We start from the raw sequence: 23,532 nt of genomic DNA, 5'->3' as shown, positions 1-23,532 counted from the left end.
GGAAGCTCACCGACCTAACTGGTGATAAGCGGCCGGGCCCCGTGAGGAAGCCACGCGGTCCCATCGTGGTCCCCTCGGCATCCCTGGCTTTGGACCACGCGGAGAAGCAGGGGAGCCGCGTAAGGGGCGGGGGGAAGTGCGGCTCAGATTTCGCAAGGTTCTCCCCCCCCCTCCCACCCCCGTCTGTGGGCTCCGGGTACCGGGTGGCCGCGGCGCGGGGCCGCGCAGAGCCGAACGCGGCGGGGCTGGGAAGGAGGCGCGCGGGCTGCGGAGGAGTTGCGGCGCGCGCGCCCGGCCCGCTCGCCCGCCGCTCACCTGGAGCGCTCAGGTAGGACCTGGGCGGGGCGCGGGGCTGGCGCGCAGGCGCGGGATCCGGCCTCGCCCCTGCCGACGTCGCCGGCGGGAGCTCACCTGGGAGACTCGCAGAGGAAGAGGAGCCTTGGCCGCCGCCTCGCCTGGCAACGCGGGAGGCCCGGCGGGCAGGCAGGAAGCGGCGGCGGAGGAGGAGTTGAACCGAACGGCCCACGCGAGTCCCAGCCACCCGAGTCGCCCGCGCCGCCACCTGCACTTGGCACCGGGCCGGCGGGCAGCGCCCCCGGCCGGCCACCGCTTCCCGCCGCCTGCCCTGCCCACCTGCCAGGTAAGCCGGCTCGGAGCCGGCGGGGGACCCCGCGATCCGGGAGAGGGACAGGCTGCGGGACGGTCCCCCGAAGCTGCCCGCGGCCGGTTGGACCCGGTCTCGAGAGCGGGTTTCAGTTGCCCCCCTTCGGGAGCGGGAGAGGCCGGTGGGGACACGGGTCACTCCTGTCGCCGATGCCCCTCGGCAGCCCCGGGGGCAAAGCTCCAGCCAGAGTGCTCTACCCGGACCGAAAGTCCCTCTGACCCCGGGCTGGTCCTCGGGAAGGCGGATCTCCGGCGGAGGCGCTGGGCAAGGCTCGCCAACTTGGGTTAGCAGGTTGCCTGCCCGCTCCCGGGTACCTAGTGGGGCCAAACCCACGACGGGGAGGATTGTGGCTGTGCCGGGCAACTTTCCCCGCTAACCCCCAGACAGTCCCAGACTGGAAACCGCGGCAGCTCCGAGCCATGTCGAAGCTTTCCGAATGGTTTGGAAGGCGCTCGGTGGTCGGGACGCGGGCATTCGCGCTCTGCACTTTCCGGGAGCACTCCCGGAGTCAGAGCTGCGCCCACTTTCCGGTTGAAGGTGGCAGAGTCCAGGTCTTCGTGGCAGGAGGAAATAGAGCTGCGGTTCACCAGCTGCACACCCTCCTCTTAGAGGACCTGTTGACTTAAGGACCAGTGTATCTCGGATCTGGTGTGCCTGTGGCATATGACTCAAAGGTTCAAAAAAAAAAAAAAAAAAAACTTTGTTTCAGCATCCTGCCACGTCTGAACCTGGGAGTGCCAAGCCCAAATTCCTGTCTACCTAATTAGGATTTTCGGAAGCCTAAAAATTAAGGTTAAAACTGCTCTTACCATAGACTTAATTCCTTCCTTCTGTTTTGGGAATTAAATCAAGTTGCCCCTTCCCTCTTTTTCTGATTTTTTTTTAAGGAACATGTTACTAACATGACTTGTTGTTGAAGTTACACTACATAATGAACATCTGAATTCGAATCCTTTGTCAAAATCCAGAAAGTTACATTTGCGCTTCAGAGTTTCTGTGTTGTGAGAAAAATCTGTAGTCTAACCAACTAACTTTAGAGTTTGTTTCTTAGGCATCTAAGTTCAAGGCCGAGCCCTATAATTATTTCTTTTTAACCTTCACCATTATCTGAACCTAACATGAAGGTTAGTTGAAACATTCTGGGCAATATATTACTACCAAGCATTTTTCATACATTTTTAACCAACATATTTTTCAAAGAAAAAAAATTAATAATAAATAGTAATTCCACTCCCTGGATGTGTTTAGTTCTGCCTTTACTAATTTTTAAAATATATATTTAGATTGTATGCTTAACTTAAAATGCTTTAGGCTATACAGATGGACTTTTTTATGAGGTGCAATTAAATCTTTAAAAAAAAAAACATCATAGCAGCACATAATAGTTAATTCAAGCAAGGCTTTTCAAGAGCCTCACCTACCTTTAAGAAGGTCTTGTCTCCATAGTGAGAAACTGATGTGCTAAGTGCCGTTTGAACACTATTAGTTTTCACTGGCTCTTGGGCAGGTTTTATCAGACTATCTTGACTCTAATTTTAGGGGGGGAAAATGTAGCATGTTTTTGTTAGTTGCAATAACAATGCAGCCTTAGTTTCTGTCTGTAAAGTATTGGGGGGGGGGATGATTTCCTCCCCTAAGCTCATGAAGCCTTAAGAACATTCTTGGTCTTCCCTTCTTGTCTTGGTTGCCCAGTCAAGCCATCCCAGTTGACTAGCAGGAGCCCCCAGGGGTGTCCTGACTGTCATGCTGCAAGTGCTAGCGATGACCCTGTTGGGTGGCTTTCGGATCATGACATCTCTCCACTCTCGTCACTCATCACAAGATGCTGATCTCCTCTCTCATGCAGCCTGGAAGGGCTTCATAATGATAGGGTGGTCCATTGTCCTGGGTCCAGTTCCGATTTCCTCTCTTCTCCACCTTGCTCTGCGGAGTCTCCGGGAGGCCGGCATGCATTCCCCTGGCTGAGAATTTCACGTTACGTATGTTGATGGGGCCATATGGGCTGGAATTTTTAATCCCGTTTTGGTATTTCAGAGACACTGTTATTTTTTTGAGCCAGTTTGGACAATATTAGCCAGTTCTGATCTTTTATTATATTGGCTGGAACCATATTTTATGAGGCATAGACCCAATGTCTTCCCTGCACTTGCAATAATCTAGACGTTTGGTTTCAAGCACACTTCCTTAATACCAGTGCTGCAAAAACATTTTTTTAAACCCACAGTCCTCTAATTTGAAATATTCTGTTTCAACTTAACACATTGGCAAGGGTGTATGTACATACAAGAAATGAGTTTCACAAAACAATATCTAGCCTTGCGACACAGATGCTTTTTTAAAAAAAATACATTAATATACTAGATTGATTTCATGTCAGCTAATGGGTGGTACCTGTAGTGCTAAAAGTGTCCTCTGATTATGTGTTAAGGCTCATTGTTTTAAAGGTTTTCTCTCTTTCTCTCGCTCTCTCTCTCTCTCTCTCTCTCTCTCTCTCACACACACACACACACACACAGAGTTCATCAAATCATATTGCACTCCTTTTTTAATGGAGAGTTTGAGGCTCTAGCATATCGACACTGGATAACCTCTCAGACATCAGGGGCTACACAGAATGTCATTGTACATTATTATACTTTAAATGGGTTCCCCTGCTGTGGTGTATGTAAAGATGGGGGGGGGGACGACTAGAAATGTTTTGTGAGGACATTTTGATGGTAACAATTGTCAAGTGAAAGTTTGAGAAAAGTAATTCTGTCATTCTTCCACCCCTCGTGCTAATTTTATTATAAGTTTTATGACTGAGTTAGACTTAGGGATTATGAAAAATATTTACTAGGGAATGCATAGTCTAATTTACTATTTTATATATGTATTATATATATATTCTGTTAATACTTTAACATTTATTGTGAAACAGGTATAAGAGATGAATTACAGGACTCACTTCCTCTCCATAAAAGACTAGATTCAGAAATTAGACTCAAGGGCTGGAGGTATGGCTCAACAGATCAGAGCACTGTCTGCTCGTCAAGAAAACATCCAGTTCCTAGCACTGTGATGGCCATTCACAACAAACTTACACCAATTACAAGGGACCTAACGCCCCCTTCTGGCGTCTGTGGGCACTGCACACATATACTCAGGCAAAGCACCTATACACATAAAGATAAAAAAATAAATTGTAATAAATCAGTAAGTTAGATTAAGACCAGGGGTGTTGTATTTGCCTTTAAATATAGCACTCGGGAGACAGAGCTATGTTTGAGGCTAATCTAGTCTACATAGTGAGTTCCAGGCCAGCCAGAGCTACATAGCTTGAGACCTCATATTAAAACAAAAACAAAAACAATCACACACACACACAAAAAAACAAGATTAGATCCCTAAGTGATTTGTAGGGATATAGTCCTGGGAAGTCTGATTGGGGATAATTAATGTTTTCAAAGACACTCTTAACTTTACCCCACCGTCGCATTCTTGGTGGAAATAGCTCTTCTCCTGAAGAAAATATTTCTGCATTTTATATTTGGGGAATGGCTAGTACCAGATGCATTCATTTCTCTGGTCCGCAGAGTATAGTAGTACATTTGGAGTAAACAAATCAGTTATTAGTCTGAAAGCTGATCAAGAAGAAAAGAGTGTTTTCCGTTACCTATCCATTTTTGCATCTGGTTAATACAGTATAATTAGTATTACATAATTTGGGTGATTTTAGCATAATTAATGTACTGTTGACGACAACATTGAATTTAATCAGTTCCAGCAATGGCCGGAGACCGAAGTACTTTAATTTCCGGTAAAACACAGGCAGTGTAAGACTCAGAATCCTGGGTCATTAGTGGCTGCTGATAACTAGACAGAAGCCTTCCTGAGTCATTCTCTGAATTGGACTTGTAATTCTGTGACATTTTTCTCTATCCTTGTTTGAGTTTCAAACTGTGTAAACTAATTTGCTCATCTGTATGATGGCCTGCTGGGTGTCTCTAACTTATCATCCTAATCACTGGAGATTACACATGTGTAGACAAGGCCGTCATCACGTCACAAGCAAAAAAAAAGAAAGTTTCACTTCCTGTAGTCCATCTATAGGTGTTAGAAGTCTTGTCATGTCGTTTACCCACAAAAAATCGTGTGACTCATTTGTTAGCCAAACTTGAGCAAGTGAACTGTCAGGAAACTGCCACTAGTCGGATGGATCTTGCTGCAGAAATAGTGCTGGCTTTGATTAGATAGTCCTGCCCTCGGCTGTGATGAGGAGCAGCATTACGTTAGGTTTATGAACCATGTCACTATCCTAACTTTCCAAAACATTCTGATGTTGAAACACATCCGGCTCTAGAGATTGGGAGGAATAGACTACGGACCTATGGTGTTATCTGAGAATCAGAGTTGTTTTTAACTATGTCTAACAGGCCCCCACAGTAATTATCACATGAGGATTTGTGCCCCTCCAAAATACATATGTAGACATCTAATTCCGTGTGTGTTGGGGTTAAGATATGAGAGCTGCCAGCTATGGTGGTATACACGTTTAGTCCTAGTACCCTTGGAGCACAGACAGGCAGATCTCCGTGAGTTTCAGGCCAGGCTGTCTTACCTAGCAAGCTACAGGCTGGCCAAGGCTGCGTAGTTTAGACCTACCTCAAAACAAGACCCAGGCCTTTAGAAGGTGATTGGGTCGTGAGGGTTGCGCCTTCACTGGGGCTAGGAGAGCTGGAATGTTGTCAACTTTTGGTAATTCACCTAAGCAGATGCACCTAGGACAAGTGTGTCATCTGTGGGAATGGTCCCTCTCTGTGCATTGGTCTGCTAGGGCCTCAACCCTGAACTTCCTAGACTGTGGGCAGTTAGTTTTGTTTGTAAATGAACTGGAGCAGAGTACTTGGTTGTTGCCATCTCAGACTAGCACAGCAACCATCCGCTCACTCAGTCTGCCCAATGTTTTACTGGTTTCTCACCACTAAGACTCCTCCCCTGCTTCTCCCCTTTAGCAGGGAGTTAACAGCTCTTGTCTAGGCTACTATACTTACTTCCTATCTGAGTCTTAGTGTGTCCTCTCGCCGTCTTCAAATCCACCCTCGGCAGAACCCCTGAGACGATGATTCAAAACAAATGAAAATCATAAGCTGGAACTACTTTCTTCTCTGAGCAGAGCGCATCTCAAGTTTTCTGTAGCTCTCAGGTCTCAGCAGATTGGAGGTTATTGGTGGGTCTGCTTCTGCACCTGTTTGTGTGCGCGGGCACAAACATCGTTTGGATGGTTTGCGAAACATGCAGCCATTTTCTGCAAGCCAAGCCTGTAGTATGAAGCAGTGAATTGATGTGGCTGGGAGGGTGGCATAGTGGTAGAGCACTCGGGGGGAGGGGGCCATTAGGAAATGACCAGCTTTATGAGAGAAGCATTTCACTGAACTTGCCTTTTTAACTTCGGTTGCTATTATGCCCATCTCCTTCCTTTGAATTCTGTTATTTGGGGACTTTGTATGCAAAGATTCAATTATCAAAAGTGAAAAGTTAACTTTGTGGTTGAAAGACCATGCAGCTTGTGTTTATAAACACTTCCCAATCGAGGACATTACTCCTGGTGAGACAGTATAAGAGGGCAGGTTTTACCTGAGTATAGTGTGGTTAGGCTAAACCAAAAGTAGAAGGTGGAGACAGAAAGTAAAGAAAGGGGGCCTTGATATTAGGTGTTTTCCTTTAAAATTTCTATCATGACCAAACTCTCTTAATTATATCTCTTAAGTGCACATTTTCCAAATCTATTCCTTTTTTCTCCAGGCCCGTTAAGACCATCATCCCTTACCTGGACTTTTGCAATGGCCAGATGGCCAGCCTTTCCAAACTACTTCTGACTTCTTTCTGGTTTGTTCTTCACACTGCATCCAGAATGAGAGTTTTTCAAAATACTTGGCCACCGTGACCCCTTGCCAAAGCCCTTCCACACCCTTAGGGTAAGACAAACCCTTTAATGTGGCCTAAAGTCTGGGCATGACTCAGCTGCTGCCACCCCACCCCCTCCTGCCTGCTTCTCTGGCAACCTCTTTTACTGCCAGGTTCTTCTTGCCTCTAAGTCATTGCCAAGTGTTATTCTTTCTGCCTGTAACAAGCACCTCCCTACCTTTGGGCCTGTCAGCTAATACTCAGCCTTCGAGTTCCAATCTGAGCATCTTCGTTTTTACCTCTAACTATAGCTGAAATTTGTCTCTCTCTGGAATTTGCACTCCCCTCCCTTCCAATCACACACTAAATGTTAGCCTAAAGAAATAACAAGCTACTTGGTACTCGGCTGTGTATCAACCTTTATAATGAATTTCCTCCCAGAAGAGGGTGGTCAGCTTTAATGTTTACCCCACAGGTTGAACTATGTTTTCAATTACTAACCACCATTATATTTTTTATCATGTAATAATTCATGTTTATCACCTTAGTAATTTCTGATCTTTGCTTACTGTTGCTCATTTGTCCAACATACTTTCAGCAATCTACATGTAACTCATTAAATTTTTTTCCAACCTAGAAATTTTTTTTTAGTCTTAAATTGATTGTATCTATAGACAAAATAATCCACTTTTAGAAATCTATTCTAAGGAAATAATAAGACTTATGAACACTGGGCACAACTGCTTGCACTCATGACATACAAACATTATATGTATCATCTACTGATGTAAGAAATTGATTAGAAGCTCTTTTTTTTTCTTTATTTTATTGAGCTCTACATTTTTCTGTTTCCCTCCCTTTCTCTCCCCTCCCCTCCAACCCTCCCCCATGGTCTCCATGCTCCCTATTTCCTCAGGAGATCTTGTCTTTTTATCCTTCCCTTGCTATTAGATCCATGTATCAACTCATTAAATTTCCACAGTATATGCTGTTTTTCTCCATTCCTTTAGAGAAAGGGGGAAAAACCTAGAGGTTAGCGCATTCACTGCCATCTAGACGGTTCATTCTTAGCTCTGACAACTAAGACACAGCCATGGAAATCTGATTCTAACTCAGGGCTTCCATCTACCTTATGTGTGAGCAAAGAAAGTGAAGTGTGATTACTAAATGAGTCACCACGGTGACAGCGTCCAGTCAGGCATTCAGTCACCCGTCCCCCCTCTCTTTAGATGCCTCTATAGTGTTCTCCCTCGGAATGATACACAGACAGTGCTGTGTCCCAGGTCAGGGTTTGGCACTGTCTGCGGTCTTCTCATTATGGCAGGTAAGTATCTCCTCCACTCACACGTCCACCTCTGCTTTTCCTTCCTCCGCATCGAAGTCTTGGTCTTCGTTTGCAGTTTGATGTTTATTTATTATGGTTATGTAGATACTGCTCACTATACATCCACCCAGGTCCATTGAGGTGGTTTTGTTTGGCGTTTGAAGCATGGTCTCATATATAAGCCCCCCGCTCAGCCTAGGGCTCGCTGTGCGGTCCAAGATGGACTCTCTTGCCTCCAGCTTCCCAGCGCTCGGCCTGCCAATGTGTACCTCCACCCTCAGCTGGGTATCGGTCTTTATTTTTTAAGTTAGGTGTAATTTAAATTTATTTTTTTTTAAATGAGGTGTAATCAGGTCTGGTCTGTAGTTGGCCAGGTTGGTCTCAAATGCTCCCAACATAAGTTATCCGTCAGCCTCCAAATAGTTGAGACTTCCGGTGTGTGTCCTGTGGCTAGCTTAGAGAGTAATTTTAACACTTTGTTAGTACCTAACTAATTTAAGGAAAATAGCCTGCCTGATTTTTCCATATATTAATTGGAGTCTGACTTCTTTATATGCCAAGACCTCTTTAGTTTTATGTAATCTAAACATTAGATTATTGGTACCTTCTCTCTTGTCTTCTTGTCCTGCTTGAAGCCATTGCTAATTGGGCCTGAAACTTCTATTGGTGATCTTCCTTTGATGATATCTCCTGAGTTGCTATTTTTTAGATGATGTGACCAACCCTTCCTACTTGTTCCCTTTCCTATTTTGTATAACATATCTTCCTGAGAAATGGTTTATGGCATTAAGAATGTCAAGATACCACATTAAGAAAATCATTATTACCTTCGCACATTTCCTTCGTAATTTATTTTTGCTGTTAAGCTTTTCACGATGGTCGTCATCTGCAAACATAGCGTACAGTGTTTCATTGTTGCTGTCTGACACAGTTTTCCTAGTCTAGTGCAGAGAGCTCATCAGCAACTTCCGTTCACCAAGCGAAAGGTCATCCTCAGCTCAGATTGAATCTCCCTAGCCTGCTATCAAATGGTTTGCTGAGTTCAGCTGCCTCTCAGGTCTTTTTTCCAAATCTCCATATCTCTTTTATCCATGTCTTGCTCACATCATTTTTAATAATCCCATAATTGCCTCTACCCTCCTATCTGAGCCCCTCTTTCTCCAAAAATAATGTATATCCTGCACAACTTTCAAGGGCGATCATTTTAGCTTTCGGTTTTGGCTAACATACTGCTTAAAATCCACCAGGGCCTCACCCATTGCTTAGGGAATTAAGTTTAAATCCCGCAGGATTATGGACCCTCCCTATTTGGAGCTTGTCATTCAGCACAGGGATCCTCAGCCTCCCTGTGTGACAGCTGACTGCTCATGGCCTTCAGGAAAACCGCCCTGAGGTCAGCTATTGAAGGAGCAGTTATGTTTTAGGCTGAGACTGCTTTATGTCCGACGTAAACTTAAAACAAAGGAAGTTTTGATTGCTAAAGCACGAGGCGAGGGTGATGCTGGGGACCCAGAGAAAATTGAAGCAGCAGGCAAAGATATTTTATGTTTCCTATTAGGCCCTTTTGCCACCTGACCTTAAAAATGCTGTGAATGATTTGAAGATGGATGTGGTTGTGTTACAGCCAGGTTGGTAGAGCTAGGGAGGGAGGAAGGGAAAATTTGCTATGTTGAGATTCAAGTCTTTTAGAAGTTTTAGGGCAAGGGTTGGAATATACAGCCCCTGGGCCAAATTTGGTGCACAATTTGTTCTTGCAAAATAATAATAATAATAATAATAGGAACACACAGATATGCTTTATGTTTATTTATTTATACATTTGTCCTCCCCCCCTCCCCCCGAGCATTGAGAAGTTGCAATAGAGGCCATCTGGTCTTTAAACAAAAGAAGAAAAGGAAGATGGGGAGGACGGGAGTGATTGACTCCTTATGAAAAGTTCGCTGTCCCTTCTACAGGCTGGCAGGGCACTGAGATTCAGGCAGGAGTGGAGAGGAAGGCCGTAGAAAGGTGAAAGTAGCTGAGCTGAGCGAGGAGTCTTACTGCTCTGCCCTCTGTATCCCCATCCTTCAATACTCTTGGGCCTTCCATGGAAGGTGAATGAACTGAAATGGCCTTCTGCTTAGGAGTTGTGTTCTACCCCTCCCTAACCGGGCTGGCTGATGAGACTTACTACCCAGTGCATCCCAGACACTCACCCTCCAGCCACATTCCACAGGGTCATTCCCGTAAATGTTGTGAAATACATCCGTGAGTCGTGCCTTCGCACCTGTGGATAAAGCAGTCTGCGGTCGCTCTCTTCGGGTCGTTGAGATCAGCTTCCTGATTTCAATGCAGTTAATGGGATCCCGTTGCAGCCGAAGCAAAGAGGCAAACACACCTTAACCACCAAAGACAAAGTAGATACTTCTCCTGTAATGGAAGGTGGGGCTGTAGAACCACCAGAAAGCCATGCGTGCCGTCTACATCAGTCCTGGCAGCTGAGATGTTTTTGACAGATGCCTAGTGGTCACTAAGGACTGGAACAGATAAGCATCTTTTAGTTGTCAGAACCAAGAGCTTTCGTTTCCACTGTTTTCCAAACCTGTGTCAGTTCCCAGATCCAGTATCTTCCCTAGCTGTACCAACAGCCGTTTTCCAGAGTATCCTGGGAAGCCCTGAGACTTTCACACCAATTCTTAGAAACAGAAAATATCAAATTAGCCCCTCATCGAGGTGAAGCAGCAGAAGGAACTGCTGCCCCACTAGACTTCCCTTCCTCAAGTTCTCTGAGTGGGGGTGAGGGCAGGCGAGCCTTTAACACAAGGCTCTTTGGGTGACTCTGTCCCAAACAGTAGCCCTTGGTCCCTTCCAGCTTGTATCTGTGACTTCTTGGGGGGAATTAGTCCAAATGATAGAGAAAGAAAACTCAGAACTGATTCACAGAAGAGAATGCAGTTACGCAGCAGCACTGAGAAGAGACAGCTGCCGAATCCAGCCCTGCCCATCATTAGATGTAAGAGATGCCCTCCCCAAACAAGGAAATTCTTCCGACGGGTAGATACTGTGTTTGTCCATTGGGTTTAGAACGAGATGGCCAGGGATATAGATATTTATTGGTTTACTGGAAGTTACGATGCTTTGTGCAGCCATGGCCTTGAAAGAGCTGAGCCTTTAAGACTGGTGAGGCTGGAATCTGAGGCTGTGTAGCTAAGCTTTTCAGAAGGGGCAGACCCTGCAGAGATTTATCTCATGTAAATACACCGAAGGATTTTTCTCTTCAAGAGAAAGCTTTTACTGATGAAACAGAGTAAGGAACACACGCCATGGGCCATGAACGTTAGCCAGCACCCCTCCCCAGCTACCTGAGGGCTTTGTCCGTGGCTGTGAGTAGTAGGCTTGGGAAGCAGGAACGGAGGCTGTCTCACCAGCTCTGCTGCCACGGGCCTAATCTACAGAGAACAACACTGAACCCTGTAGTGGACAGGAAAGGCTGGGGAGTGGAAAGCCTTTACTGCTCGCCAGCTTATACTGTCTGTGTGCTTTAATTATTAGCCTGCCGTGCAGTATTAGAGCAGAATCTCATAAGGGTTTGGCCTGCACCAACTGATGCAGTGTTCAGCCAGGCCAGCAAAGTGGTTCAAGGACACTGAACAGAACAGGGGCTTCCCCTCCTGGCTTCAGGGCTCTTGGTGAACACACTTATACCGCTGATTGACTCTTTCCATGGCTTGCTATAGTGCTGGGCCCCCACAGGGAACAGCTTTCTGAGAGCCAGCCTCCCCCACTCAGTCCTGTTTACAGGACTTGACTTGGCCAGTAAGGCTGGATCCTTCTAGCCTAGGTAGCTACTCCCCAAACTGTTTCCCAGACTCACACAAAGGCCTGAAACAATTGGTCATTTGTGGAGGTAGCTCTCTACCCTCTATCCCAGGCAACCAGCCCAGAGCTATTTTGGCCTCAGCTTTGCGTTAAAAATTGAGCTTGACTTCAAAAGCAGGCACTGCCCCTCAGCAGCTACCTTGTCCCGGGAACCGGTTCCTCTCTGCGAGTAGCCTCTCCTAGGACTCCCCAAGGCAGGTTTCTGGCCAGTCTCAGAACTGGTAACTGCCTCTGTCAACTCTTATCTCTGTAGCCATCCGCTCCTGTTCTTCTCTTAAATGTAATTAATTCTGTGGCTACACTCTTAAGATTCCTCTCTACCTTCTGGTACCCCTGATAGTGTCACTTTTACTAGGGCTGGGTTTTCCAATACATAAGATTGATTATGATCATACCTTAAAGTCATCAGCCCCTAAGATAAGAAGAAAAGGGTAAATTCTGGAATCCCCAGAAGATGCGCAGGCTTTCTGTGAATTGGTTTCTCCCTGGCCTCCCCGTGTCGTCTCCCGACATTTCCCACCTCGGCTCGGATCAGGCTGTTCCTTCTTTACTTCCAAGCCTTTAAATATGCCAGTCTATCTCTCCTCTACGTCTTGGCAATCTGCCTAAGAGTTTTTTATCTCTCAAGATTCTGTTCAGCCATGTCAGCCACTCCTGGGCGCTTTGCTCTAAGACCTCTGCCAGCATTCCAACATGACCCTGCTGTGCCCCTTGGCTTGCCCTATATTACTTTGACCCCTCAGCCATTGTGCCCTGAGGGGAAGCATTGGAATGCTGTGGCCAAAGTGTAGATTAGACAACTACACGGAGTGTTTAAAGACAGGTGGAAGCGCGTCTGGTCACCTTATTCTACCATGAAGCTCCTAAAGCTAGACATGCCCAGAAAACATTGGGGTCTTGTTTTTATGGGCAACAGACATCATATCTGAGCTATCTTTTGGGGCCAAAGTTAATTTTTTTCCTTATTTTAAATTACATAATAGCTTTGGAGCAAATGCCCAGTAAAGTGTCCAAGTCAGTTTTCACTGTTACAAATGACATTTCCTTATTTTTAGACTGGGGGACAACAAAACAGGGGATGTTCCTTTCGTCACACTGGTAATAGTTGGGAATGGCTTGGAATTATACTGAGCTCTTTTACGTTGTTATTATCGTATTTATTTATGTATTTATTTGGGTTTTTCAGGACAGGGCTTTTTTGTGTAGCCTTGGCTGTCCTGGAACTCACTCTGTTGACCAGGCTGGCCTCAAACTCACAGAGATCCTCCTGCCTGTGCCTCCTGAGTGCTGAGTGCTAGGATTAAAGGCATGCGCCACCACCACCACCACCACCCAGTTTACACAACATATTTTCAAGGATCACGAAGAAACTCAACTTCCAGCCTGATTCAGGCTGCCCTCCACTCACTGGTTCACTCCAGGGCCTAACGAATGCAGTGTTCTCATCCCATGCTCAGTTGCAAGCAGCCCTTCCTCGGGCCAACTTCTGCCTTCAGATGCTGGAGGCCCAGAGACACCTCAAGCAAAGCCAACACAGTTCTCATTGTGCTGTTAGGTTTTGCATTTGCCCGAGTTATTGAAGTAGCTGGAAAAAGCCATGACTTAATTTGATTGTAAGTTGTAAATTACCCTACAGTAAGACGTGTAGCAATTCTGCCTTGACTCACAGCAATGCCCTGTGAGCAGATCTGGGAGAGAATGCCAGCCGACTTACAGGTGCAGCCTCTTGATCAGCTTGCTTAGCTAGAGCGGTGCTTCACAGGTTAATGGCCAAGCACATGAAAAGAAGGTCACTGTTGAGGTTGTTTGGCAGTGCACGCCAGCATGACTTCCCTATGCATCTGCCCTGTTTATAATCCACTTCACGAAGGCCTCTGACCCCTTGCTGACCCCTTGGTTAGCAAGCTCAGACAATCCTTTTTGAAAATCTGAAAAATATATTTGCAATGCAGCATTTTGTGTATATCATATAGTAGTAGTAGTAGTTGTCGACAGAGTGAACAAAATGTGTGGTGTGGTTTGGTTTGGTTTGATTTGTTTTGTTTTGTTTTGTTTTTTTCCTGGCAAGGAAGTTTTCTTCTTTCAAAGGGCACAGTCAATCACAGTTAATGACCATAGCTATTTTCTTCTTAAAGTGTCATTTTGTTGACGGTGAAATGGCTACGTGTTCTTTAAGCCCTGAGAGGACATTGCAGCTCATGTTCAGTTGTTGGCTGAGGTAATGAATTGTACCCTGACTTTAGAAAAGAATCACTACTAACATCATCTGTCATCTCTGTTTGTAGGTATTACTATTTAAAGAAACCTTTTACCAGCAAATCTATGATACAAACTATAAGTAACAAAGAAAACCATAGCTGTTGTCTGTCAAGTAACAAGCGCTTCATGCCAGAATGGCTCACCTAAAGCGACTAGTAAAATTGCACATTAAAAAACATTACTACAAAAAGTTCTGGAAGCTTGGTGTGGTCATCTTTTTCTTTTTGGTCATTTTGATTTTAATGCAACGAGAAGTAAGCATTCAATATTCCAAGGAGGAATCAAAGATGGAGAGAAACTTGAAAAACAAAAACAAAATGTTTGACTTCATGCTCGAAGCTGTAAACAATATCAAAGACGCAATGCCAAAGATGCAAATAGGAGCACCCGTCAAGCCGAGCATCGACATCCCCCAGAGACCCTGTCTGCAAGGGTACTATACAGCAGCCGAGCTGAAACCCGTCCTCGACCGCCCACCTCAGGATTCTAATGCACCTGGTGCTTCCGGCAAGCCTTTCAAAGTCACCCACCTCAGCCTGGAGGAGCAGAAGGAGAAAGAGCGCGGAGAGACCAAGCACTGCTTCAACGCCTTTGCCAGTGACAGGATTTCTTTACACCGCGACCTTGGACCTGATACCCGACCACCTGAGTATGTTGAAGAATATTCCCTTACTGTTTTTCAGCAGGGTTTTCAAGGAAGAGGCGCTAACTCAGGCTGACTCCTTAGGCAGCAAAACAGCAGCCAGTGCTGTTCGTTTGATGTCTCCTTTGATTTTCTTTATAATTATTGAGACAGAGTATCCGTAGTTCTTGCTGGTTTGGCAGTGGAGACAGGAAATGCACCTTCTGAATTAGAAAACCGTGTTCTAGATCTGATGTATACCCAAGGGGAAATCCCCCTCCCAAAAAAAAATGCTATAATTTCCTCATCCACTTAGGAACATTTGGACAGTTTTTATAGAAAATAGAGGAAGTGAAGGGATAGTTCTCAATTCTCTGATATGCTATGGAATAGAAATTTTTTTAAACTGTGCCAAGATTTTGAAGCTATTAGGTAGTGTGTTGGCTTGTAAAGTATGTCACACACTCTGTGTACTGTCGAGACGTGATTAGATCTCAGAAGGCCTGGGTTTGTACACTTCCTTCTTAGAGAGGACGTTGTTACAAGTCACTTCCACCTGCTCAGAGGCTCTGCTCGTGTGCTCTCATGGCTATAGAATTAGAGGCAAATAGGCCTTCTGAAGTGATGTCATTTCTAATACTTGTCTCGACTATACTGAATCTTTCTCTGTGCCTTTAATTAAACACTTCATTACCTTTAAGGTGAGGTTTAAATACTGTATTTGAATTGCAAAGGGGGGGATGAATTCCTGAACTCTCGAACCCTCCATGAGTTTTTAAGAACACAAGACAGGCAAACAGTAAGCAACTGGTGCCTACTACATATTTCGTTTACTGTTTCTAACAGATTACATCTGCATGCAGAGAGTTTTTACTAGATTTGCAGCTGTGAATTCCTACTCTGACTACTTGCATCTTGCATCCCTGCAAGTTGAAGCTGCAGGGGAAGGATGACGTAACTCTATTCTAATCGGTGTGGTTCAAGTTTAAGTTGCCCATCCCTTCAGAGTAAATGCAGGAAGAAATGGTTGCTCTATAAAATACCCTAGTGTTTCTGAAGATGGTTCTCTCTTTTATCAATAGATTCAGATGCACTATTTCATTTTACTGATTCTGGGAGACTTGGTGACCAAAAAGCAGTCCCCATAAAAACTCATTTAGCATAATTTTTATTCATTACATGTCAGTTACTATCTTCTCAAGATGAGCATTTTAACTCTAGTGTTAGTAAACTTCAGTAACATTCAGTAATCTAATTACTGAGGGAGAAAAAAACCAGCTGAGCACATTAACAGCCATTATTAGTTTGGAGTTGGAGATCTGCTTCTCCGCCACTCTCTGGATAACATTTTGTGGGGAGTGCTAAAGGCTAGTTGTTTCTTTGAATATAACTAGTATCAGCGGGGACCTCCCCCCTTTTCTGAAAATCTCACTAGTGTTTTATTCAAGGCTCAGCAGCCATGTGGATGGATCTAGTGTCTCCTAAAGCCAGATGATGACCTGATTTATAATTTAAGCGATTTCTAAATGCTGAATTTTACAAATTGTCTTACAGTAAATGTAGAGTCTCTGCAGCAGGTTATTTGATTGCGCTAGTTTAAATGAAATGAAATGGTTTGTAGCATAAATTTACCGTGCACATTATTTCAGAATGATTGCAGTTTATAAAGCCATACTGAGAAATTTTATCGCTTACATTAATGATGGAATCAACACTTGGCCTGTGACCCTCCTGCTTTCATTTTTACTAATTCTCATTAATAGTTACTTGCCAGGCAAATAAATTCTAGCTTACTTAAGCAGAGGGAATGCCTCACACAATTAAATTGGTAACATTTTACTAGGGACACATGTGTGTTTGTGTGTGTGTGCGGTTTTGTCTGTTGCATCTTTAATGTCATGTAATTCTTAATTGTTATTGTATTCATTGACTATATAGCAAATAAAGGTAAGTAAAAATCCTTAATCCCCAAATTCTCTTCCTTCCTTATAACATGAGAAAATGTCATACTGTGGGATTTTCCAGAACTGTACGTTAGTTTATAAACCTTTATGTATTAAAACATAAACTTATATTTAGTAATCTATTTCTGTATCATTATGATAAAATGAATATGTATGTTTGCGTTTTATTTTTACTCGGTAGTTTATTCAAAATTCAATTTACGAAAAGTAACTTGCTGTAGTTGTGTGTGACGTTCTACGCTTTTTTCCCTGTCCTCTCTTTTCCCTGTCCACTTTTCTTGATAGGTCCGCTTCACAGCTACCTCTGACTAATTCCTTTTTTCTTCCATAAACATCTCACCCTACTGACCTGCTTTTGGGAAAGCATCCCAAGCACATTTCTACCAAGGTATGGTTAATGAAGGCTTTTCATGAGAGGACCTGCTGGTTTGTTTGTAGGCTCGGCTGCCACTGGCCACTCAAAGCAACTGAAGTGTGCTGGATCTTATCTCTATGAGTGAATCATTTACCTCCTTCCCTTTGAGTCTGAGCAACAATCTTTGATTGTTTGGTGCTGTTTTTATAGGGTGGGGGAATGGTATAGTCTGCGGCCTCCAATGAGCAGTCCTGCATGACATTTCTATGACCTTACAGACACTGCTGTCTTGTCAGCTTATCTTCTGCACAGACCACACACAGTTAATGTCGTGCCCTGGGTTGTAAATGCCCCGCTCTGTCCTCACCTCCATTCCAAAGACTGGTGACTATGTTCAGCATGGCATCTCCTCTCAAGGGCTGGAGGCTGTACCGAGCCACAGTTGCCTTTCTGTCCAAATTAGTTTGTAAATAATGTTTCTATGAGGAAGACAATGTTGCAAAAGTGAATTGGATAACAATCTGTGATACTTTTAGGTAATTGATACTAGCACTAATTAATCAAATCAAGACCGCTTAGGAATCCTTTCCCTGTGTATATCAATGTAACAGATGGTAATATGCATAAGACTTTTATTTTTTTCTCCTAAAGATAGGGTCTAAGTATGTAGACTTGGCTGGCCTGGAATTTGCTATGTAGACCAGAATCACCTCAAGCTCACAAAGATTCACCTGCCTCTTGCTCCAAATGCTGGTACTCAAGTCATGTACCATCATGACTGGCCCAGCATAAACCTTTGAATGTGGATATATAGACCTTTAAATTTCTAAGTATGTCCCATTAAAAGATAATTTGAAAGTGATAGGTCTTAATCAAATAGCAAAGCACATTTTCAGAATGAATTCCTTAACACAGATAGTCAAATGGTCCTAAGCATTTGATGATAAGAACCTAGGTTTAGTGGGTGAGCTTACTTCTTGTTTTGATTCCATATATAAACTAAATTTGATTAAATTAACTTGGGAAATGAAGTTATACAGCTTAAATCAATAAGAAAAATGTGTGACTTAAGCAAGAAAAAAAATTGTATTGAACAATAGTTAGACATTTTTATTTTTGCACATTGATTCATTTGTGGGTTAGGTCTCTTTCTAAAACCAGACAATGTGGTGGTGGCGCACGCCTTTAATCCCAGCACTCGGGAGGCAGAGGCAGGCGGATCTCTGTGAGTTCGAGACCAGCCTGGTCTATAAGAGCTAGTTCCAGGACAGGCTCCAAAACCACAGAGAAACCCTGTCTCGAAAAACCAAAAAAAAAAAGAAAAAAGAAAACCTGACCTATGTCGCCTGCATCAGTGAACGTGATTAGGAGGAAGAAGCTGCTTCTAGAATTTTGCTTCAACCTAGTTATACTTATGTACCATTAAGAGACTGTCATATTTGAATAAGCATTGCTGTCTATTTGGTTCTATTTGTTTATGTGAGTTGCTTTATTTATTTATGTTTATTTATTTGAGTTGCCATCATTTCGGGTGATAATGATTAAATAATGATAACTTAGCGATGGTATAGAAATGGTGAAGTAAATCAGGAGAAGTCATCATTGCTCTCCCGCTTCCTTAACTTCTCCTAGATGTATTGAGCAGAAATTTAAGCGCTGCCCTCCCCTGCCTACCACCAGCGTCATAATAGTCTTTCACAACGAAGCGTGGTCCACGCTGCTCCGCACTGTCCACAGCGTGCTCTATTCTTCGCCTGCGATACTGCTGAAGGAGATCATCCTGGTGGATGACGCCAGCGTAGACGGTAAGAGAGTGGATGCTTACCAGTAAATCCTTGTGCTCACGGTCAAAGCGTGCCTGGTGTGCATTGTCCTCCCTGGGGAACGTCTCGGAACCTGAACGGGTTGGGTGGCACGGCGCATGGTGAAGTTTGAGCTCCAGGATGCCACGTGGGAACCTTGTGAGTTGTAGGACTCTCTGAACAGCGACCTTCGTCAGTGTCCCCCCCCCCCCCCCCAGGGGACATGGCTTTCACTATAGAGCACGGGTGGCGAGGGGCCCAGATGTGAGCTTGAAGTAAAGCTGTCTGGGCTGGAGCCCCACCTCTGGTCCCAACCAGCTGTGTGATTTGTCACGTCTACTCTTCGGCCCCGGTTTCTTTATTCATAAAATGGAAATATTATCATGCTATATCAAATTTAAGTAATGGCATTACCTTAAACCACCGAAAGGGAAAACTGCTGCGAATTTAATGAATATGCAATTGATTATATGATGCGTCCCATGGTGTGATTTAGAACTGGAGCCTAACTGGGTTTTTTAATATGAAGGAATTGATGTGAGTACCGTAATTCACAGGTAATGGTGTGAGCACCTGACGCCACACCGTCACTCCCTTCTGTTTTATTTGAGCATTTCCCCGTTGTATTGCTGAGGATCCAGTACAGGCCTCAGGCATGGCAGGCAACCGCTGTGTGGGAGGTGTGTCTGTAGACCTGGGCTTTTAAAAAATTAATTTAGCATTGCTTTCAAAATTAGCAATGGTCTTTGAATGTTTGTTTCTAATCATAATGAGATACTAAGTTAAGTATCTTAAATTGGAATCATAAGTCTATAAATATTCCCATCTCTACTTTTTCAAAGTTACAATTCCTTTAAGTAAAAAACAATTTATTTCAGTGATTACGAAATTTGACTCCTGTATAAAGCCAGGTTTGGAGTTAGATTCCCAGAGGCTGAATCCCAGCTCCTCGTGGTTCCTTCATTTGTAAAATGGGTACAGCACGCCCCCACCAATCCAAAGTGCTGTTACATATATACCATCATTTCTGTACATGAGGAAAGGAAAAGCAGGTACTCATTAGGTCACATTGCTTGTATCCCTAGTCCAAACACGGTCATCAGTGGCCATAAAATGAAACCATTAGCTCATCGCGTCTACATTCAATTCTGTGTATTTCCATGGCGTCCAGCTAAATTCACTCTGAATAGAGTGAGTTATATTCTCAACAGAGAGAAACATTTGTGCAGAAGAAAAAAATTTTGTTCAGTTCCAGAGATTTTTACATGAACGTGAGACCAGGTCTCCAAATGAAGAAGTCTTATGATTCATGTCTCCTGGATTCAAGTTAGACTCCACCAATTGGATGTGGTGTCGCATGCCTACAGTGCCAGCTGCTGCCTGCAGCTGCAGCAAACAATCAGATAGAAAAAAAGCAGGATGGAGCAAGAGGAGGAAGAGGAAATGAAGTTACACACTCTAGAGATCTGTGGATTTCCAATACCCTTTCCTATTACCTTACCACTTAATTGTAACTAACTGGTATTTTGCTCTATAATCCGATTTTGTGGTTCTTCCTGTCTGGTTGGACAGCGGCCAGTGGGTCTTAAGTCATGCTTGATTAAGGTTTTCATCCCCTATAAGTTTACCTGAAAGAAAAAAAAAACACAAAACACAGCACTAACATAGTCTTGGAAATGTTTTCTCCCCTTTGAATTTTTGAATGCCTTTTCGGAGATGGTTTTTATTTTGCTTGATTGTCCCCAGTGTGAGACAATGGAGGCTGGCAGATTGACTTCCAGCAGGGCCTTCAGTGGAAACATGCATCTTTATTTGAAAGCTCAAACAGCCATGGAAGCCAAGGACGTGGGAACGAAGCCACACCCGTTCATTGTCTTTCTGTCTCAACCATTTCTTGTTTGCTTTCTTTCCTAATCACTTTCAGTGTAAGCATGAGGCTTACCTAATTACATTAGACTCCTACCGATTCAACATTTAACATTCTCACGTAACACCTGTTTTGGCCTTCAGAAAATTCTCTTTAATGAGCCAGACACATTTTCCCCCCATGGCTCATGGTGTCTTTTCCCCCACAGCATCATTGCCTGTCATGCAGCAGGGACTGGAGGAGCTTGAGTCCCTCAGCTTGCTCGGCCCTTCACCACCTCTAGAGGAGGGTAGAGAAGGACATCTGCTTGCCGAAAAGGCCTGCTCCCTTTCGTAATAGTGATAAGTACTTGACAATAAAGTTGAGCCATTTTCCTAACAAGATGTATGCTTTGGTGCTCTTGTAGTTTGTCTCATAGACTCCATCTGAAACCTACCCACCGAGCACCCACTTGGAAAATATGACTGTGTGGAAACAGAACAGCTAGGAGGGTGCTGCTCGCCTGTGAGCCCAGCACTCAGAGACTGAGGCAAGAGGCTCCGGTGTTCAGAGCCAACCTAGGATGCTAGCCTGTCTTCAAAAAAGATGCGCACACATGCATACACGCACGCGCATACGCACATACATACCCACACCCGCCCCACACCCGCATATCTGTGAAGTAAAAACTAGTCCCTGATAGCAGTTTATTGGATGAAAAACAGAGTGAGGATGAGGATATTTGGGTACCAATAAGGTAGTTCAATCCTAGTGAAGGCGAAAACCAGAGCTGGCATGCTCAGACTAGTGCCACCTGATAGAGCCTGTGTTCTGCTGTCCCCGTGGGTCCCTCTCCTCCTCCCAGCTGTCACCTGTGCAGCTTATGTCACATCCCCCTACAGATAAGAGATCTAAGTACAGAAAAGGTAAAATAACTTTTCCAAGGTCAAACGGTCCAAAGGAATAGTCCTCTAACCCAGGACTTCTGATTTGATATAGTTTTGTGCTTTCCCAAACGGAATACAGGTTAGATAAAATTTAGGGAGCAGATAAGAATTTGAACATATTTCAGATGTTTGGTTTTAAAAAAAACTTTTCCCATTTTTTAATGGGGGTGTTTTGCCTCATGTGTGTTTGTACATCACATGCATGCAGGGCAAGGAGGCCAGAAGAGAGGGTCAGATCCCCCGAGAGCAGAGATACAGACAGTTGTGAGCCAGCATGTGGATGCTGGGAATTGAACTTGGGTCCTCTGTAGTTTAGGTCGCTTAAGCTAAATTACATATTAACAAGAACTGAAGTTGATGTAATGGCAAGCTAGATGCCTTGGTATAAGGCAGTAATGCCAGGAATCTGCAAGCTGAGGCCCAAGGACCACCCTGTCCACGTCTGGCAAGACCATTTCTGGAGCAATCAAAAGGCCCACAGCGACAAAGACAATCTGATGGTGAAAGGGTTGCCTGAAGATGCCCACAAGTCTGAACAGCACTAGATGGATTTGATTCCGGTTTCCTTTTACCTTTTTGCCTCCACGTTTGCTCCTTACTCATCTTATCCAACCTCAGATGTTTAATATTCTGAGATATTTATGTTATATAGCTTTGTCTGTTTTTAGCGACCTTACACGCCTCTTCAAGTTTGTGCTGACGGTGAAGTGGCCCCAACCTACTACTGCTCTAGGCAACCCCTGCTTGCCCTTTGCTTGGCATGTGGGTAGTGAGCTGCTTTGGCCACTGTCTCACCGCTAGTGAACCGTATTGATTGCCTGGCATTCCTTGTCATGGTTCTCAAATTTTAGTGCCAGTTTAAATATTGGTTGAATATTTTTTTATTAAAATCTGTTTCTCTGACTCTGAAAGCCACTCCGCTCAGCTCTTCCTGCGAGCTTTCTGAACTCCTGGGTCTCCGTGTCGGCCTCTCACTTGTCCCTAACACAGTGCATGGATTTTCTATGAAGTGGACAGAATAAGTACAAATTATAACCGTAGGCATGATGTGAGTTATAATTGGTATACATAGTCTCATTTTCCTCAAAGACTTAAAGGTAATGTCATGCTGCTTTTACTGGCAGAATGAGCAAATGTTGACATAGATTTAGAAGGGTCACTGCCTCATGATTTCATTACCTCTCAGGTGTTAGATATAAAAATAAACATCTTTTTTTAAAAAAAGTTAACTGGAATTTTTTTTTCTTCTTTACAGACTACTTACATGAAAAACTAGAGGAGTATATCAAACAATTTTCTATAGTGAAAATAGTCAGACAGCAAGAAAGAAAAGGCCTCATCACTGCTCGGTTGCTAGGGGCAGCAGTAGCGACTGCGGAGACACTCACGTTTTTGGATGCTCACTGTAAGTGCCTGTGCATAGCAGGCTCGTAACCTTCTCCCTCTGCCCCTTCATCTCAAAGTTACTTTTCTTTAGATGTCTCGTGGTATTCTTCTGAATAGCATATGTTACTGATGTTAGCTCTGGCAGGCCTAGCGGCTAACGACTCTGTAAACAAACTTCACATATAGAGCCCTTACCACCTCAATGTTTTTAATGCCCAGCTTTCCTTGCAGGTGATTCTTACTTAGGGCTCCTCCCTCACCCCAGGTGTTCATTCTGCCCTAAGAAAAAGGAACAGCAAAAGGAATTTCTCCACGCAGTTTTTGATTCCTACACTGTGAGATTAATTTTTTACCTAAGTATTCATGATCAGTACTATCATTGAACTTTGTCTCAATACTGCCACTTGTAATGTTTATAGGGTGTTTTTTTTTTCTATTAAAGATTTGTTGAATTTGTTCTGCCCAGTAAGGGCTATCCTGCTATCTCATCCATGTACAATGGATATGCTAGGTATTAACAAATGCTGCTTGGTCCCTGGAGCTATAAGTTTGGGGAGTTTTGCTCTTCCTATGAATGCTTAAACTTGAACTGCTTAGCTCGTAGATAATTCGCCACCCA

The 23,532-nt window shown here is 44.1% G+C and overlaps 1 protein-coding gene across 1 annotated transcript in view; it reads left to right on the top strand.

Annotated features, from left to right (window-relative positions):
• Positions 1 to 249: 249 nt before the first annotated feature.
• Positions 250 to 23,532, top strand: part of Galnt3 (polypeptide N-acetylgalactosaminyltransferase 3) — a 34,780-nt gene continuing 11,497 nt past the window's right edge. The window contains exons 1-4 of the mRNA XM_041631648.1: positions 250 to 640; positions 14,018 to 14,640; positions 18,565 to 18,737; positions 22,783 to 22,932. Coding sequence (XP_041487582.1) covers positions 14,126 to 14,640; positions 18,565 to 18,737; positions 22,783 to 22,932 — 838 coding nt within the window. The 5' untranslated portion in view covers positions 250 to 640; positions 14,018 to 14,125. The remainder of the gene's footprint in view (positions 641 to 14,017; positions 14,641 to 18,564; positions 18,738 to 22,782; positions 22,933 to 23,532) is intronic.

This window comes from Microtus oregoni, unplaced genomic scaffold, assembly GCF_018167655.1.
Source record: "Microtus oregoni isolate MIOR12 unplaced genomic scaffold, Mior012 000037F_ref0000500, whole genome shotgun sequence".
In the NCBI taxonomy this organism is placed as follows: domain Eukaryota; kingdom Metazoa; phylum Chordata; class Mammalia; order Rodentia; family Cricetidae; genus Microtus; species Microtus oregoni.
Note: the sequence above shows the minus strand (reverse complement) of the source record. Positions and strands in the feature narration are given on the sequence as shown.